Below are 19454 nucleotides of genomic sequence, written 5' to 3' on the forward strand. Positions count from 1 at the left end.
ATCCACGGTTTCTTTATATTGACTTTCCACCCAAATGTCTCCTTTGAGAGTTTCAGGAGAGACTTTCCTTCTTTTATTATTAGATTCGTTGAATTTTCTTTCTCGCCCTCTTCGGAGACAGACTGTAACTCGTTTTCCGTCTGCAACTTGAAAAGTTAGTCTACAGATAGTTTGACCTTTTTTCTTTTTTCCTACGTGGTCATTTCCATCTTTTCCTTTTGTGTCAGTGGTGTCCATCCTATGTAGACGTTAAATAATAGGTTGTGGGGATATCCATAGGTAGATTCGTGGAAGCTTAACCTGTCCTTTAGGTCTGTTTGCCCCTACACCTATCTCCTCTGCCCTCTAGATTATTACCAAACACACACTCACATACCTCATACGTAAAGGACGAAAATATAACCGAAGTATAGATGTCTCACCAATAACATTGTCCACACCTAAAGCTCTTAACAATAATACTCATAAGAATAATATTACTATAAAACAAGGTTTTCTTTTAACAGAAAACCCAAATTTAAAAACATTTAATCAGAATTAAACTCATTTAATTAAACCCAAGGGCGCTCAACCTTTTTTGAAGGCGGGCCAAATTTTGGATACCAGATGAGGCCGCGGGCCACATTATACGTTTGACTGTGTGGTTGCTTGTACAAAGCTCTTAACAATAATACTCATAACAATAATATTACTATAAAACAAGGTTTTCTTTTAACAGAAAACCCAAATTTAAAAACATTTAATCAGAATTAAACTCATTTAATTAAACGCCTATACTATATAGTTATAGTTACTTACCTACGTAGGAAGCTGCAAGCTGGTAATGTGGGTATTAGAAATCAATTGTCATCACATCATCATTGAAACAGACAGATAGGATAGGAGGTAGAGGTATGATGGCTGCAATATGTACATATATACATATTGATAAAATAATACCTAAATATTACCTAACACTTATAAATTGTTGCAACATATTCCAGAAATGTGCATTCACGCAGTTTATGATTGTTATTAATTAATAGAGGGATAATAGAGTTGAGTTCTTAGGCAAGGGATAATGTAAGGACATATCTACAGTGATAATGTAAGGACATATCTACAGTGCATTCATAAAGTCCCCCCCCCCACCCTAATTTTTGAACCGATGAATTTAGAATCCTGAAATTTTGTATACAAGCCTATATTTACCTCTAGTTTCTTATAGGCTATGTAAAAATCGAGGGACTTTTTCAGGGTGGGCCCCAGGGGGGCCAACTTTAAAATCTTAAATAAGAGCCGCCTACTTTTGACGCATCGTAATGAAGGTCTTAAAGAACGTAGTACATTGGTACAAGTTTGAGCTCGATCCGTCAAACAGGGCCGGAGTTATGGCCTGGTGAAATTTTCATTTTTCCATGTTTACTCGCCAATAGGGGAAGCACCAAAAATGGGAAATTCATATTGATTGGTGATTTGTGCTTCAAATAGGTCCCACTAATGGTTCATATTGACGAACATATAAAATCCCCCAAGATAATTTGTTTTTAGTACTCCAAGTATATTTTATACCCCTACGAGTATAAAATAGGTACTCTATTCTTTTTTCAGCACTGAAGGCAGCTCACCAGGACTCAGCAATATTTATCAAAATTAATTCTATGAGTGGGGGATCTCCTAAACACATTTCTGAAATTAATGTCAGTCTCTCGCATTAGCACCAACTTGACATTAACTTTTAGAAATTAAGCACTCAAGCAACTAAACGTTTCATCCACAGCAACCACTTTGCTGATCCTAATCCTTTGTTATTTTGCCTCCGTGAAAGTGAAAGTCAGCCAATATTTCTCATATCAATAAACTTTCAGAAACTGTGTGCTCACTCCTACACAAGAAGGTAGCGTAGCATTAACCGGACTTGCTAATGGTTCACGTGACTATATTATTATGGTTGTTGGTATAACATTGGAGATCTGAATTTATGATTCCTTTAGCATCCAAGTGAAAATATTACACCATTCAGCGAGCTTGATGAGATTGTGCCTTGTTAAATAGTATTATTATCGTGTAATATAACATACGAGATTCATATTATTACTTTTTAAACCATCATTCTCGACAGTGTCGTGTATTCGAATTGTAAAATGGTGGAAAAGCACATGGTTTATCCTCTGGTTTTCATTTCTCTACCTATATGTTTGTCCACTTCATTTCATCCGTTTTATATGACTTTTCATATCTTGTTTAGTTGTTCATTTGCCTTTTGTCACTCACCTTTTCGACAACCCGGTTAGAATCTTGCTATCAGGTCATTTTGCTCTCTTAAATCCGCGACTGGTCAATCAGATGATTATGTTTTCGTAGTTATTATCACTACTTTTAAACAATGGCAAGGTACATATTTTTTCTCTCAATTCAATTTTTTTCTATGCAATGATGGCGTTGAGTGACTCAAATGAGAAGAATTTTACTTTCTTGATTTATGGATGAGTAATTATTTGCATAAATATGTTAATGTCTTTTTTCCTCTCCATGTATTTTTTACAAGGAGATTTTTATTATTATTATTATTTTTTTTTTGCCAGGGACCTGTGAATAATTATTCTTGAAGCTAACACAAACATCTTTAAATGATGAACATACACAATTTAAACTGAGATGGAATACGAGTAATTTAAACTAATATTGAAGTCGAATATAATGTAAGTATACGTGATGATTTCTTACAAACTAATAAAAAAGCAATGTTCGATCCGTTTGTCCAAGGCTAAGTCCTGTGTCAATATTGTTTATTTGTATCATCCATGATCAAAACTTAGCTTTAGCATAGTGTAGCGTCGTGCTGCTTCTATTACATTTTAGTGAAAGTGACCAATGCAAAGCTTCTACTTGCTACTGCTACTGTTTCTAGAATTCAAGGTGACCAACTTAATTGATAATGTATTTTAATACCAATATTAATATTAGCTTCATGTGGACTGTGTCGTGATCGGTGATGTATTGTGTTTAGTCATGGTATTGGGGATCCATGAGGAGTTTATGATGAGATTGACTTTTTATCATCCTTCCAATGCCAACAGTAAATGAGAACTTTATTAAAATCGTATGGCATGCCTTGAAATTGGTAAATGTTAAGCCGTTTCTTGCATTTTTCACTTGGCTTGGAAAATTACGGTCATTTATATCTTCTTTTCTCTCTTCTGGGAAATTTTATTCAGAATCATTTGCATTGCCATTCACGTCTATTTTCATTAATTTGAAAGAGAAGCACAGTGATCAATTGATCGATTCCAATTGATTGCGAGAGTATTGATTGGGATATATCTGATCAGTTTTGACTTTTGCTTTTTATATCAAGAAGTTTCTTATTAGTTTGCATATTGTCTTTCAGTCGTTAAAGAACGTCAGCCTGACTGAACCACTCAACCACGTTTCTTGTTTGCCATTTCTAGGTCTAATGAAAGAAAAAGTCATTCGCCTGCATATAAAAGTGTCATCGCCATTCAGATATCAGTCATGTCTTGGGTTACCTCAATAGTTTTGTTGAAATGATATTTACCCTGTGTAAAATGTCATAGCATTCACTTCTGAGGCTTCCTGATATCCTGGTATCGTAGTCTAGTTCTTCATGTCACTTTGCGATGTGTCCGAAGAGTCCGATGTATGCCGACCAAACTTCATTTTTTTTAATGCTTGGTCTATGCCTTTCTTTATTCTTTTAATTTCTTTATTTCATTTATCTCAAAGTTCCGATTAGGTACAAAGTATAATAAGGAGCAAGTTTCTCCCATTATCCTTCCGATTTTGACACATGTTTGAGTTACTCAACATTTCCTTCATTGTGGTTATACAAGGTTACAATGTAAGCCCATAATATCGCGTAAATGGCGCTTGTCGGGATATCGCGGAAGGATCTCAATTGCAACACTTTTTTTGGTGGTACTCTCAAATTTAATATCTCTACAAACTAGATATTTCAATAGCCTCTGTGTTTAGATTAGTATTTAATTTTGGGTTTCTCTTCCTGAGTTTTGAACTCTATTATTCCAACACGTGTAAACCTTGTGGTTAAAATGATAATGGTCTTCGGTTTGAAATCAATAACTATATTTATGGTTTCTTGGATGCAAGTCCTATTGGCTATTCTATGTCAGTGTGGTCGAGCATTTGTGTTGATTGTTTCTGGATCAAAAATGTACACCTATACATTGCTAGGTTTTGGAGGTGCTGAAAAAATACATTACCTACCTACAATATAGGAAAAAAAAAAATGAAAATATGAACAGTAATTTACTTTATTGACATTAATGTTTTATTCAAACACTAGGTATATTTACAAAATATTGGTTCTTGGGTTTCAATCATGATTGTGTGCTTACAAGAGTTGAGTTTGAGTTAGCATCCATTACCTACAATATAGGAAAAAAAAAATTAAAAATATGAACAGTAATTTACTTTATTGACATTAATGTTTTAAGAAATTCAAACACTAGGTATATTTACAAAATATTGGTTCTTGGGTTTCAATCATGATTGTGTGCTTACAAGAGTTGAGTTTGAGTTAGCATCTATCCTTGACAAATGATTTTCTATAAATTGCCTATACACGAATTGTATTACCAGCTCGTTTAATTTCAGGCTCATCTGCTCATTTCCATCCAAATAATTTGAAGACGTCTTCACTAAGTTCTACCTTGTTTAATCTATGACTTTAATTAGAAGTTGATTGATTTTCTCCAATAGCCTTGGAACAATTCGACATTGTCGATGAGTCACTAGAAGTAGATAAATCACCGCCGCCCAACACTCAGAGCTACTCATTGTAATGTTCATTAAGTACTTCTGTTTTGTTATTAGCTTCAGTTTCAGAAATACTTGCTTCCTCCTCTTGCCAATGTCAGTAGGTGCTTCAATTTTGATGAGATAATTTGCTGATGATTTCAATGTTCCTGCTATAAGAAGTGGTTGTATTTGGCATCTTTTGATGTTTCTACACAGGGCTTTGAGGTTTTGATTCCCGTGATATTTGGACTATTGATACAATTGGATTCAATTCACAGTTCTCTCGTTCCAGAATTTTTTATTTGTTTGAGTGTATTAAAAAATGAATTTTGATATTTATCTTTAGGCACTCCCCTCTGTAGGTATTAACTGATCATTACTTCACCACAGTTGTAAAGTAAAGCTTTGTAAAAATTTAGCAATACCTTACTGTTCATGATTTATATTTTATTTTCAGTTCAAAAAATTCACTTTATATTATTTAAAAAATTCGTGGAGGTATACTCGTAAAACTCTTTTTTAACTTTTACTTTATCTCGAACAGAAACACTGCTGCCAAACCAAAAAACCACAAACGCAAAATCTTTCGAAATAATATAGAACAAATTCACCAGGCTCCGTATTAAACACATGGAGTTAAAATGCAAAACTGAACGAAAAATAGTGTCTGGTGATGGCATAATACCATAGGCGTGTGTATGTGTAATTTTTATGCAATTGTTTGAATTACCTTTGTGGTGGGTACATAACGATTGACGGGCCAGAAAAATGAACCGTATAGCAAGAGCTAATGTCGCATCTATTGGTCTTATCACGAGAGCTAATACTTAACAGTTGATTAGCATCATATTCTGACATAACTCAAATGCTTCCCTTCTGATAAGGACTTTGTTTTGGTGTGGGATTACTACAATGTACGTACGTAAAGAAGGTGATTAAAGCCGCTTGATTAATTTTAAAGCAAATCAATAAAATGTTAATTGTTTTATTACAAATGACAATAACAAAAGTATTGATTAAATTTGAAAATAAACAAATAAAAATTGGATTTAGCATTTTGTACATTTTAGACCGATTTCTTAGTCTGATTGTGAGTATACATATATGTCGGTTAATTACATGAACCTTTTAAGTTCATAGAAATGTAGTTTTTGGTGAATAAATACATACCTTCCTTCCTACCCTTCTAATGAGCACAAATACAAAGCCCTAAGAATTGTCTGCATGTACTTTGTAGCTATAGGTACGAAAAAAAACTCCCTTTATTACTTTTATAAGACGATAAGAAATTTCCAAAATAAATCCACTTAAGGCTTTAAACTGCACACACGTAAGAATATGTGGCCATAGGTAGGACGGCGCGGCGTAAGGAGAAAAAACTATGAGAATACTATGAGATAAATTCTGGCATTAAATAATTCATGGGAGTTTTCCCCCTTGTGAGTAAAAATAAAAATTTAATCCTGTTAAACGACGATAGGGATTTTATATCAAAAATTATTATTATCTTATTAATTAAATAATATACAGGATTGTTATACGTTTTCAGTTGAGGCTAATAATTACTTACCTGAGTGGAAAATGCATTTGCAAAGGTTAGAGAGGCTTCAGAAGGGATGTAAGTTTTCAAAAAAATAATTACAACTCGCACAAATTTCAAAAATTGAACTCACAAGTTCCATAACAGTCCTGAATTTTTTAAAGAATACATCAACTGAAGTTATGTATCTACCGTTTTACCTATACCTCCTAGCCCAATCCTCATCTGAGCTTTATCAAGAGCAACACAACAACACATTATGATCCAATACAAATAACGACGAACAACAAAACGTTCTAAAGCACTCGATAACAAGAACTTCAGTTTCAAACTTCCAACAATTTTACGTTAGCTATGAAAAATATTGAAACAATAGGCGGTGTTCTAGTGTTTGTCTACGAGCTCTCGAGATTTGAACCCTAAACCCTTGGAGTGTTAAACTCTTTGAATCCACACAACAGCTGACAAACATACTCGTAGAGGCGAAATGACATTTTAGCACACGGCTATATTATAGGATCTGATACCTATTAGTTGTAATTAATATCTTATTCAAAATACCTAGTGGTTAATGAGTATACGGGGTAGAATAATGGTAATGGAGAAGGTGAAATTATAATTAGGTAGATATGTAGGTATTAGGTATATATCTAAAAGGTCGCAATAAAATCTCGGATACTGCATGATGTGTACCTACATAATAGGGAACATCCTAAGGGAATTATGGCTTTGAACACAATTCAAACATTAAGCTCATGGCAAAATGAATACAAACAAGCTGGGTCCGTCCCTCCGGGAATTTTTTAGCCCGTAGTTTATTCGATCGTGATTAAAGGAAATCAGTACCTATGTACCTACCGAGGAAATTTTTTGGTGCAAATTTTGTCCAGAGAACCATAAAGCCAAAAAACAAAAAAAAAAACAAAAAAAAAACTGGTTTTTGGGGGATTTTTTTCACATTTTCTCACACAAATGAGCTCTGATCTCGAAATTTGTCGCGAAGAAATAAAACTGAAAGCGAGAAAGTTTTAGATAACACTTCAGTCGTTATTTTAAGACCGGTTTTAGCGTCACCTGTGTTAAGCTACGCCGAGCAAGGCCACATATATAGGAAGGAATAAGGAATGATGTCTTGGTAGGAAATTATAGTAGTTAATGGCACAAGAAATGAGTTTAACATGGTACAAGTACCTTATCCGTGCTTCAATTTTTCTGCAGAAACTTCCCTGTTGAAAAAGTTCTAACATCAGTAGATATACCTACCAGAGTTGCTCCATTATAAAATGTATGATTGTCATTTCAAACATATGAAAGTTCATATTAATATCATGCTACCTTAATAGAAAACGTTCCGATGGAGCCATCATAGCCATTCCCATATGCATATTATGAACATAATAACTAGCGTCAGGAAACCACAAGAGAACAGTAATAGAAGAAAAAGAAGCTCCCAGGACTCAGCAATATTTATCAAAATTAATTCTATGAGTGGGGGATCTCCTAAACACATTTCTGAAATTAATGTCAGTCTCTCGCATTAGCACCAACTTGACATTAACTTTTAGAAATTAAGCACTCAAGCAACTAAACGTTTCATCCACAGCAACCACTTTGCTGATCCTAATCCTTTGTTATTTTGCCTCCGTGAAAGTGAAAGTCAGCCAATATTTCTCATATCAATAAACTTTCAGAAACTGTGTGCTCACTCCTACACAAGAAGGTAGCGTAGCATTAACCGGACTTGCTAATGGTTCACGTGACTATATTATTATGGTTGTTGGTATAACATTGGAGATCTGAATTTATGATTCCTTTAGCATCCAAGTGAAAATATTACACCATTCAGCGAGCTTGATGAGATTGTGCCTTGTTAAATAGTATTATTATCGTGTAATATAACATACGAGATTCATATTATTACTTTTTAAACCATCATTCTCGACAGTGTCGTGTATTCGAATTGTAAAATGGTGGAAAAGCACATGGTTTATCCTCTGGTTTTCATTTCTCTACCTATATGTTTGTCCACTTCATTTCATCCGTTTTATATGACTTTTCATATCTTGTTTAGTTGTTCATTTGCCTTTTGTCACTCACCTTTTCGACAACCCGGTTAGAATCTTGCTATCAGGTCATTTTGCTCTCTTAAATCCGCGACTGGTCAATCAGATGATTATGTTTTCGTAGTTATTATCACTACTTTTAAACAATGGCAAGGTACATATTTTTTCTCTCAATTCAATTTTTTTCTATGCAATGATGGCGTTGAGTGACTCAAATGAGAAGAATTTTACTTTCTTGATTTATGGATGAGTAATTATTTGCATAAATATGTTAATGTCTTTTTTCCTCTCCATGTATTTTTTACAAGGAGATTTTTATTATTATTATTATTTTTTTTTTGCCAGGGACCTGTGAATAATTATTCTTGAAGCTAACACAAACATCTTTAAATGATGAACATACACAATTTAAACTGAGATGGAATACGAGTAATTTAAACTAATATTGAAGTCGAATATAATGTAAGTATACGTGATGATTTCTTACAAACTAATAAAAAAGCAATGTTCGATCCGTTTGTCCAAGGCTAAGTCCTGTGTCAATATTGTTTATTTGTATCATCCATGAACAAAACTTAGCTAAGCACAAATCACCAATCGATATGAATTTCCCATTTTTGGTACTTCCCCTATTGGCGGGAGAACATGGAAAAATGAAAATTTTAACAGGCCATAAATCCGGCCCTGGTAGTCGGATCGAGTTAAAACTTGTAAAAAAAAAATAAATAAAAAATAAATGTAAATGCAGTTTCTTTGTGTTATTATGTCACAACTTTGGTGCTCACTGCAGCATTGTAGGATTTTCCCACTATCTCAAAAATCCTAAAATCCAATGTTTACCTACCATGCTGGCACCGGTCGCTATGTGCATTTATATGTCATAGCTACTCGTTTTCCTTACGAGGCTGAGTGGCCCCGAAACAGCCAGTCACGGAATCAATCATTTGGATGATACAAATTTCTTGACCCCGCCGGAATCGAACCCGGGTCTCCCGCGTGCAAGGCGAGCGCAGTGACCACTACGCCATGGGAGTTAAAACGTGTACCAATGTACTACGTTCTTTAAGACCTTCAATATGATGTATCAAAAGTAGGGGGTTCTTATTTAAGATTTTAAAGTTGGCCCCCCTGGGGCCCACCCTGAAAAAGTCCCTGATTTTTTACATAGCCTATAAGAAACTAGAGGTAAATATAGGCTTGTATACAAAATTTCATGATTCTAAATTCATCGGTTCAAAAATTAAGGTGGGGGGGGGACTTTATGAATGCACTGTATATTAGATAAATTAATTAAAAAAAAAAAAAAAAAAAAAAAAAAAAATATGATAATTTTTGTTTTGTTTTTGTTTTTTTTTCTTTTTTTTTGTTTGTTTTTTTGGCTTTATGGTTCTCTGGACAAAATTTGCACCACCATTTTTGTGTTCCTGGTAAAAAGACCTTTAATTTGATAAATAGGTCGAGTTTCAGCCATTGGTCCGTGTGTGTGTCTGTCTGTCTGTAAACAAAATATCTCGAGAACGGTAAGAGCTAGAGACTTGAAATTTGGAATGTAAATGTCAAATGTGACAAGGATGCGACACAAAACTTTTGGTTGAGATTGGTGCTGCTGTTGGCGGTATTTTGACCGCTTTTTGGCGGTTTTGACCGTTTTTTTGGCGGTTTTCAGCTATACCGACTAAACGGTTAGAGATATTGTAAAAGTTTGGCTATAAGAACAAGAACACCCAAAATAAGCATCATTCAATAGGATGAGGAAAGTCGTGTGATGTTCAAACCAGATTTTTATTACTATTGTAATAATAAAGGAAGGACGGACTAAAAAGCAAAAATTTACGTACTGAGCCTTTACAATGCTTACCAAGATCAAGTATCAAACTGATGAACAACACAGAATCTTTCATATTTATACTAAATCAAATTCGACAATATGTTCAGACAGACACACAATCATGTTTTGATCCAAATCTAATAAATAAACAGGTACCAAATCAGCAATTCAAGGTTGAAATTTACAATAGAGCATAATACATCTAGATATTACCTTTGGGAGTAACTTGAGTTAATTCTAACTATCTACAGTATACACCCTGTAGGTAGTATACATATGAGGCAGACATTATCAGCATTTTACATACAAGCTCGCATTAAAACAAAGGAAATATTCAAAATACTTAGCAAAAAGAGAACCCCCGTTACGGAGCAAAATCTCAATAATTCTTTTATTAGAAAAAAGCCTTTTGTGAGACGTACATGTATAATTGCTAAAATATACCCACTTAGGCACTTTGAACCGTGCAGCAAGGCTAAAACCACTCTTATTCATACTTCAATCATGGATTAAAGCCCTTCACAGTGTATTACCTCGACTCTTGAAATATTTTTTGCTAATGCTTTCTTTCTTTCAAGTTCTTCCTTGGTTTCTATTATGTTACATGGGATACAGTGACGTATGACGTACATATGTGAAAGCTGTTATTCGTCTTCACATTTAAATAGGTATGTATGTCGTGACTTGTTCCTCATTCTTCATTGTGTGTCATCAATTGCAAATTGTAATTGACAAAACTTGGACAGTTAATTAAATAAAAATAAGCTTTAAATAGGTTGTGGTCTGTAGAGAAAGATCTTGGAAACGGGGATGCAAAAGAATAATGAAAATCTGGATAGATAGAAACAGTATAGTAAATCCGGGACTCAACTTGTCACTTCTTTATAGAAAATTGTCTTGGACGCAACTCGTATGCAGCCAGTAGATCACTTTACACAGCTATAACACATAAAAAAATCTGGTGTGAACATCACACGACTTTCCTTATCCTATTGAATGATGCTTATTTGAGTGTTCTTTTACCCTAACTTTTAGAAGTAGGTCTATCAGTAGTAACGGGTTTGGTTCTATAGATTATGGGAACCCGGGTGTCACCCAACCACCCATCACACCCTGTACTTCACGTTGCATCGAGAGAAATGGACTGAAAGAAAGTGATCATGATTGGATTGGATCTGATGGAAGTTATGTGTCGAATCACAAGGTCAATCTCATCACATTACGACGTCTTCTATCAGACGGATAGTATCGCCATTCAGTTCTAGATCCGCCGTTCCAGAAGCCGTTTTCGAGTTCGCCAACGGAGTTTTTTCGGACGATTTTTTCATCGGCATTGCATCGGTCTTTCCGATTCTTTTTCATATCCAACCTTTGTCAATTTTTCCCCCCACAGAAATTGTAGATACAATAGGATAGGGGACGGATTATTCACATGAACTGACTGACGTAGTGGTGTTTTGTGTTTCAAAATCAGTTTAGACTAATATTTAGCATAAGTAGGTACCTATTTCGCCTGGAATCATGATGTCCTATAAATAATGAATGTAGGACTAACTTGAGTGACTTACCTATTATTAGTTTTTGTACGAATTCTAAATCGAAGCGCGATTCTTGAGAAATCTGAGAGATTTTATGCCCGTCTGGAAAAGTGTCATCACCCATTTGCCAATGATGAAAGGGTAAGTAAATTGACTGGAAATCGAGTTATGAAAAAAATCTGTAATAAAACTGGGCAGTAGGTATAGGGTATAGGTACCTAAGTAGTTATAGACATTAGCTGTAGGTACAAAAACCTACCTATTACAACTACAAAGTTGATGCTTGTTCCGCTGATAAGGTGTCTAAAAACTGATAATGTGAAGTCCTGTGTTGTGCCCACCCCTCACGCTCATACGGTCTGACAGACCTAGGTCTTCAGCTTTTCCCGTCCCACACGTTCCGATTGTCTGTCAGACGGTCTGATAGGTACCTACATGTAGAAATAGGTACCTTGCATAGGTAATCCAACTTTTCAGAACCGCAGGAGAAAGCAAATTCTACAAAATCGACAACGTCCTTTAAAATGTTCATCATATTCACCGTTACCATTTTCAGATTATGGCAGGCGTTTGTTTGTGTCTATTTGATCAACAATGTCCGTGCAAGCTATGCTGAATGTGCTCTCAAATTTAACCCTACCACTCAAATCGGGTAAGTTCATTATTATTTGTTTAATACGAGCAAGTTTATAGGCAGGTACTATTGCTTTCGAATTTATCAAACTAAAAGTAGCAGAAATATTTTAGACGTTCATGTAAAAATTTGATCAAAAAACTGACCTCTAGGTTTAAAATTTAAAAGGTCTCTTATTGAACTTAATATGTATCTACATTACGTCGCGTCGGTCCATTTTCAATGTATTCGCTAATTCACCTTGGGCGATACTTACCTGTGTTATTTCATTTCAGAAGTGTGAAAGAAAGACCTCGGCCTTGTATCAAGTATGAAGATATCAATACAGCCTGGTGGAAAGCCTGTCAGGATGTTCCTAACCTACGTAAATATCCTGGTAGAGATTTGACAGATGAGGAACTAGCAGCCTTGGGAACTGCTTTACAGGAAACATCCAGGATTTTAGCCAAGAAGTAAGTAAGAGTGGATTAACAACCTCAGTAGTGTAGATTTGTTAAGGCATTTGATTAATAACCGAGGATATTGAGGATCGATGTTCGAATCCCAGCAGCGACAAAAATAATTGAGCCAGATGAAATCAAATTTAAAATGGGATTGAGTGATAAAACAACCTTTATGTTGGAACTCTTACCACATCCACTACTAATAAATAACGTTAATTTATCATTTTGGTATTTTTAGCACATCCACTAAAAATACAATGTCTCGTCCTATTAGTCTCGTTAGGTGACCAAGGTATAATTCTGAAGGAAACATGTAAGCTAATCTCCAATGGGCATTTTTCCTCTTTAAACAAAAGAAAACAAATGATTTCAATAAATCTCAGTCGGGGGATTTTTTTATCTTCAAATACAAACTTGCGTCAGGTGCGGAGGGATTAAAATGGAAAGCCATCGAGTCAGCAAGAAATATGATCCTCCCCTCCTTTAGTCAGCAACTTCCCCTCCCCTCTATCCCAGTCAGCATTTACACAATGTGACAGTTGGTCACTCCATTAACGAGATTTTTCTTCTTTTTTTTCCTCTTATTGCCTCTTCTTTGTATAGGGTCTAGTTGACTTTCCTTTAGAATATCGTCGATATTCTAAAGAATGAGGAACTCAGTGGGTATAAAAACATTATTCCAAAGTGATCCTCATATCCATCAAACTTTCCCCAACTACTTCTTCCTGTCCTCGATAAATATTTCAGTCGAATCTGTAAGAAAAGAAAAATCTCTCTCTTTCTTGAAGTTCATTATTGAACTTGCTTCAGTTCGTTATCAGTTTAGAATGTCGTAACACCCTGTATTCACTTTTTCCGATATTATGAAAAGTTACACAAATTGACTATTCATGGGTTTGAAAATTCATCTGAAGATATTATGAATATGCTGACTCCTAGTCACATATGGCAACACTGTTTCTCTTCAGCATCAGGAGAGATTTCCTTCAGCAAACATTATATCGCCCCATATGCTGAATAATGGCTATCAATTTCTGACCCTTCTTATTTTCCTTATCCTATTTTCGGTTTGAATATCTTTCAGCTTAGCATAGTACCTGTGGGTTATTGCCTTCATGTTTTGCGATCCCTTTCTTCTTTCTCTCCTCCTCCTCTTCTTTTTCTACAAATTTTCCACACACCTATTCGTTACAAAAACAAACAGAGCAAAGGGTCAGAACACAAGGAGGAGAAAAATAATGAATGGGAAAATAAAAAGACACCGGTCGACTAAGTCTGGCCAAATGCCCATCAGGGAGAAGAAAAAATGCTGATGTGACAAGAACCGTATCATAAATATTGTCCACATCTTTCCTTACGTTTTGGAACCTTCTGATAGGTAATGTAGGTCGTTTGATAAGTTCGTGGACTCGACTCGGATACTTCTTCCTGCTATGAAGCCCAAATCTAGGTGTCACTGCAAAGTATGTCTTGTTTTAGGAAGGTACACCAAGTTTCATTACATTACTATTATTAGCCTTTGATTCACAGCTATCGATTTATGACGAGTTTGATAGGCTTTTTATAATAGATAATTCTGAGGTGCAGGCAGTGATCAGTGATTATTTTTTTCTTTTTTTGAGGGCAAACCAGGAGTGGAAAAAAAAACCCTGACTAGATCCGGTGTCAAAATTTGAATCTAATGGGGTTTTTATTTTGATTCCCGATTTTTTCTTAAAATAATAAAAATAATTATTTGCCCGCACCTCGGAATTATCTATTATAAAAAGCCTATCAAACTCATCATCAATCGATAGCTGTGAATCAAAGGCTAATAATAGGAACGTAATGAAACTTGGTGTACCTTCCTAAAACAAGACATAAATTTGGACTTCATACCAAGAAGAAGTATCCGAGTCCACGAACTTATCAAACGGCTCGTGAATGTTCTATTATCTATCCAAAATAGGAAGTAATTTCTGAGCTTCTGACTTTTCCCGGTCCCACTCAGCTTGTTGCCGAATAGAGTGTGAAAGCCCCGTTGCTAAAATTGTAGCAGTAATGAAGTGACGTTAATTAATGAAGGTGGGTATAGCTTGTTGCCGAATAGAGTGTGAAAGCCCCGTCACTAAAATCGTAGCAGTAATGCAGTGACGTTAATTAGGTAATGAAGAGGTTAAACCTCTGTCCAAAAACCCCATATCAGTACATTGCTAGGGCATTGGGTAGTTGTAGATTGGGTTCATAATAGAGAAACTTGGGTTCGAATCCCAGCAGCGACATAAACTTACCAAACACTTTCAGGTACTCGTTGACTCGAGATGAGATCAACACTTGGTTACCAGAGATCGACACCTCACTTACCGACATAGATGCTTACTGTCCTGCTATCCTGCGCTCCGCTACTTACTTCTGTACTGAGAGACGTTACAGGAACATGGATGCTTCTTGTAACAATCTACATCATCCCACCTGGGGAAGTGCACGCTTTCCGTTCAAACGATTTGTTCCGCCGCAATATTCCGATGGTACGTAAACATTTTCGTTCAATTCAACCAATTATTTTTTCGTAATTTTGGTAGTATGTTTGTTTGTTTTTTTTTTTCTATTTTACGAAATTATTATTTTTGTTATTTTACCTGTCCAATTTTAGTTTTTTTTTTTTTTGGTTTTAAAGATGAGTGTTCCACCGCCGTTTTTAGTCTTTTTACTTTCCTTACCTATTTGCTTCGCCTCAGTTTGTTGCCTGCCTGATTATCATTAAATGAATTCTGTTAAATTTTCAAACAATTTTACCTAGATATATCTAGGATACTTACCTTCTTTTGTATAAAAGCACTTAGGTAAGATTTTTAGCTCTTTTTCTTTTTAGTAACCTATCGTTCTTGTACGGTACCGAGGTATTAAAATGATTCCCTTTGAATATAAATGAGACATTTGAAACAAGCAGGGTCCGTCCCTCCGGGAATTTTTTAGCCCGTAGTGATTAGAGAAAATCAGTACCTATGTACCTACCTTATTTGTTTAATATTCAGTTTATTATTTTATTCTTGATTTGATTTTTTGATTTTACTTTTATGTAATGATTTAAAATCAAGACTAGAGCCCGTTCTCCCTTTATTCCCAATATAATGTTCAAGTCACCCATCCATTTATTGGCCTTGCTCGGCGTAGCTTAACATAGATGACGCTAAAACCGGTCTTAAATGATCGACTGAAGTGTTATCTAAAACTTTCTCGCTTTGAGTTCACAGGTCGTCGCGACAAATTTCGGACAAAATTTGCACCACCATTTTCGTGATCCTGGTAAAAAGACCTTTAATTTGATATATAGGTCGACCAGGTTTGGATAAGTCCTTCTATGGGGACAGACTGACAGACTGACTGACTGACAGACAGACAGACCGACACCGAAGCGAATACAATAGTCCGTCCACTATACCTTTTATTATTAGTAATAAGTAATAATAAAGGAAGGACGGACTAAAAATGAGAGTGAGCTTCCATAGTTATTGGGATTTTACCAACTTTGGAGGTCCCTTGACCAATATTGGCGGAGTTATAAGATACATATACTTCATAAACTTCAAATGTAATTCATCGTAAAACCTGAGTGCGAAATTTGATTTTGGAGGACTTAACAAATATTTTACCGAAAGTCATAGAAAAAGAAGAAGAAAAAAAAAAATACCTAAAAGCAATCTAGGTAGATTATATAAATTTACAGAGACATTACTTCAGGTGCCTCCATAAATGATACCTACCAATTTAAAACAGGACAAGAGATCTTGACATTTTTTTAGCCTAAAGACAAGGATAAAGATTTGTTTAACCTAAAGGTTAAACAAAACATAAATGAAACACTCGTTGTTTCAAAGGTATATAAATCAATGGTAAGCAGGTAGGTATTGGGTAGATATCAGAACGTCAAGAGTAATGGATGTTACGTAAATAAATCCGGCGGAAAATAACCAGAGATCTTCTGCTTGTTTCAAAGGTATATAAATCAATGGTAAGCAGGCAGGTAGGTATTGGGTAGATATCAGAACGTCAAGAGTAATGGATGTTACGTAAATAAATCCGGCGGAAAATAACCAGAGATCTTCTGAATTTTCAATCAGTCGCGGAGGGTTGGAAAAAAATTCGGCAAACAGCGAGAGGACTCCACACTCTCCATTTTTAGCCCGTCCTTCCTTTATTATTACGATAGTAATGAAAAAAGGTAGGTATAAGGGACGAGCTATTGTATTCGCTTCGGTGTCGTCTGTCTGTCTGTCTAGAAGGACTTATCCAAACTTCCAAACCTGGTCGACCTATATATCAAATTAAAGGTCTTTTTACCAGGAATACGAAAGTGGTGGTGCAAATTTTGTCCAGAATAACCATTGAATTTTCAATCAGTCGCGGAGGGTTGGAAAAAAAATCGGCAAACAGCGAGAGGACTCCACACTCTCCATTTTTAGCCCGTCCTTCCTTTATTATTACGATAGTAATAAAAAAAGGTATAAGGGACGGGCTATTGTATTCGCTTCGGTGTCGTCTGTCTGTCTGTCCCCATAGAAGGACTTATCCAAACCTGGTCAACCTATATATCAAATTAAAGGTCTTTTTACCAGGAATACGAAAGTGGTGGTGCAATTTTTGTCCAGAAAACCATAAAGCCAAAAAACTGGTTTCTGGGGGATTTTTTTAACATTTTCACACACAAATGAGCTCTGATCTCGAAATTTGTCGTGACGACCTATAAACTCAAAGCGAGAAAGTTTTAGATAACACTTCAGTCGTTATTTTAAAACCGGTTTTAGCGTCACCTGTGTTAAGCTACGCCGAGCAATTACACCGAAAACCGCCAAAAAGCGGTGAAGTGCCGCCAAACGTTGCACCGGTCTTAACCAAAAGTTTTGTGTCGCATCCTTGTCACATCTTACCGTTCTCGAGATATTTTGTTTACAGACAGACAGACAGACAGACACACAGACACACACACGGACCAATGGCTAAAACTTTGGATTTAGGCTCTAGGGACCTCAAAACGTGTTTTGGCACTAAAATCTGACCATCATTTGACCAACATTTGACCCGATTACATTACTTTCCTTCCTATAGAATAAGGAAAGTAAAAACGGCGGCCGTTTGTTAATAATTTCTACGTGTTTAGTAAAGAGTCTGGAGTTGGAATTTTCCCGTTTTAAGCCGTAGTCCATCGATTATGAGTGGACACAGCTTCACATCGAACAGATCACTGGTCAGCCCGAAAAATCCCCTTTCTGTTCATCTCTCACCAAACCATTCCTCTCCATCCACCACTAAACTTTCAAAGTTTGGTCTCGGTGTTTTTCTTCTCATCCAGTAGGGGATTGTAAAGTTTTGTTCTAATGGCAATTTCCAATTGATTGTGTCTTCTGTCTTTCCCTTCTGATTTGTTCCATGTTTAATTTATTACCTTTCTGATCTTCAGTGTCACAGGGTTGTAAATTACATGGAAAACTTTTTTTCTTTTTTCATTCTTTCTAATTTAAAAGTTAATTTTTCTACAAGGATTAGTTATTGTGAGTTTGAAAGATTGGCTTCGGTAAGAATTTATCACTTGAAAGATTTTTTTGTACTGTTCGTCCTGCATTTTTTTCTTTTTTTTTTTCAACATATCTACCCTCATATTTATGCTAAAACATGCTTATTTATTTAGTCTGTCCATTTGTCTAGAGGTCATACCTATCAATTAATCAAATTTATTGGCTTCGGATACGGACGTTAGAGACGACATTTTTTACAAATATTCATGCTTCATGCTTGACACAATTGAAATAGTTCCCTCTCCAATTATTGTATCTCTTACCATATTGCTTCCTGACTTTCTATATACAGGGATCAGTGAGCCCAGGCAAGGTTGGGATGATTTTCCCCTCCCCGATGCCCGTACTGTATCATTCCATGTGCATAGAGATGTATCCAGGGGTAACCAACATGATCTGGCCTTCATGTTTGCCGCCTGGGGTCAACTGGTGGATCATGACTTGACCCTCACTCTTCTTTGACGTTGACCGCTCTACAACCTAAACTACCGGACCGATTTTGTTGATATTGTAAAAGTTACAATAGAAGAACACCCAGTCGTGTGATGTTCACACCAGATTTTTTACCTTTGTTACCTTATTCATAAATCGGAACTACACATTTTGAGCACCATTTTTTACCGGGTAGCATATACGGTTGCGCTAAGCTTCCCGCGGGGTTGTGCATCTATCTGAATACGGACGCGCTTCGCGCACCCATGGATTCACCCCTGATACCCAAAATCGTGCCTAAGTCTTGTTTCTAAGTTCGAAGAAATGAAAACTCAAATAAGTGAGAGTAAAATATTAAATGCAGGAAAAGTTTTGCTGGCCTTAAAATGTGTTCCCTGCTGCCCTGTGTATTTCTTATCAATATCTTGTTGTATGATACGCTTGTGTATTGTATGCTCGGAATTCGGTAGAATTTATCTGCTATCCTTGAAGAAGTGAAGAAGAAGGTCCTGGATCTTCACGAAGTGAAATATTCCTTTTTTTTAAGTCATCTCTATCACCATGAATAAATTTTTTCTTCTTTCATTTTGTCAGCAGAGCCTTCGCTGGGGTTTTCATTAGGAGAATCAAGCACTGAATCAGGCTCTTCTTCTTTTTTCCTCA

The 19454-nt window shown here is 35.7% G+C and overlaps 1 protein-coding gene across 1 annotated transcript; it reads left to right on the forward strand.

Moving 5' to 3' along the window:
* The first annotated feature begins 11778 nt into the window (after positions 1 to 11778).
* On the forward strand, positions 11779 to 18821 carry LOC108254645 (thyroid peroxidase-like). Its single transcript, XM_017449884.2, has 5 exons — positions 11779 to 11871; positions 12287 to 12382; positions 12640 to 12816; positions 15091 to 15314; positions 18652 to 18821. Exons 1-5 carry the CDS (start codon positions 11825 to 11827, stop codon positions 18819 to 18821), a joined length of 714 nt encoding a protein of 237 aa, XP_017305373.2. The 5' UTR covers positions 11779 to 11824.
* The last annotated feature ends 633 nt before the right edge of the window (positions 18822 to 19454 follow it).

This window comes from Diaphorina citri, unplaced genomic scaffold (genome assembly GCF_000475195.1).
Source record: "Diaphorina citri unplaced genomic scaffold, Diaci psyllid genome assembly version 1.1 scaffold138, whole genome shotgun sequence".
NCBI lineage: Eukaryota > Metazoa > Arthropoda > Insecta > Hemiptera > Psyllidae > Diaphorina > Diaphorina citri.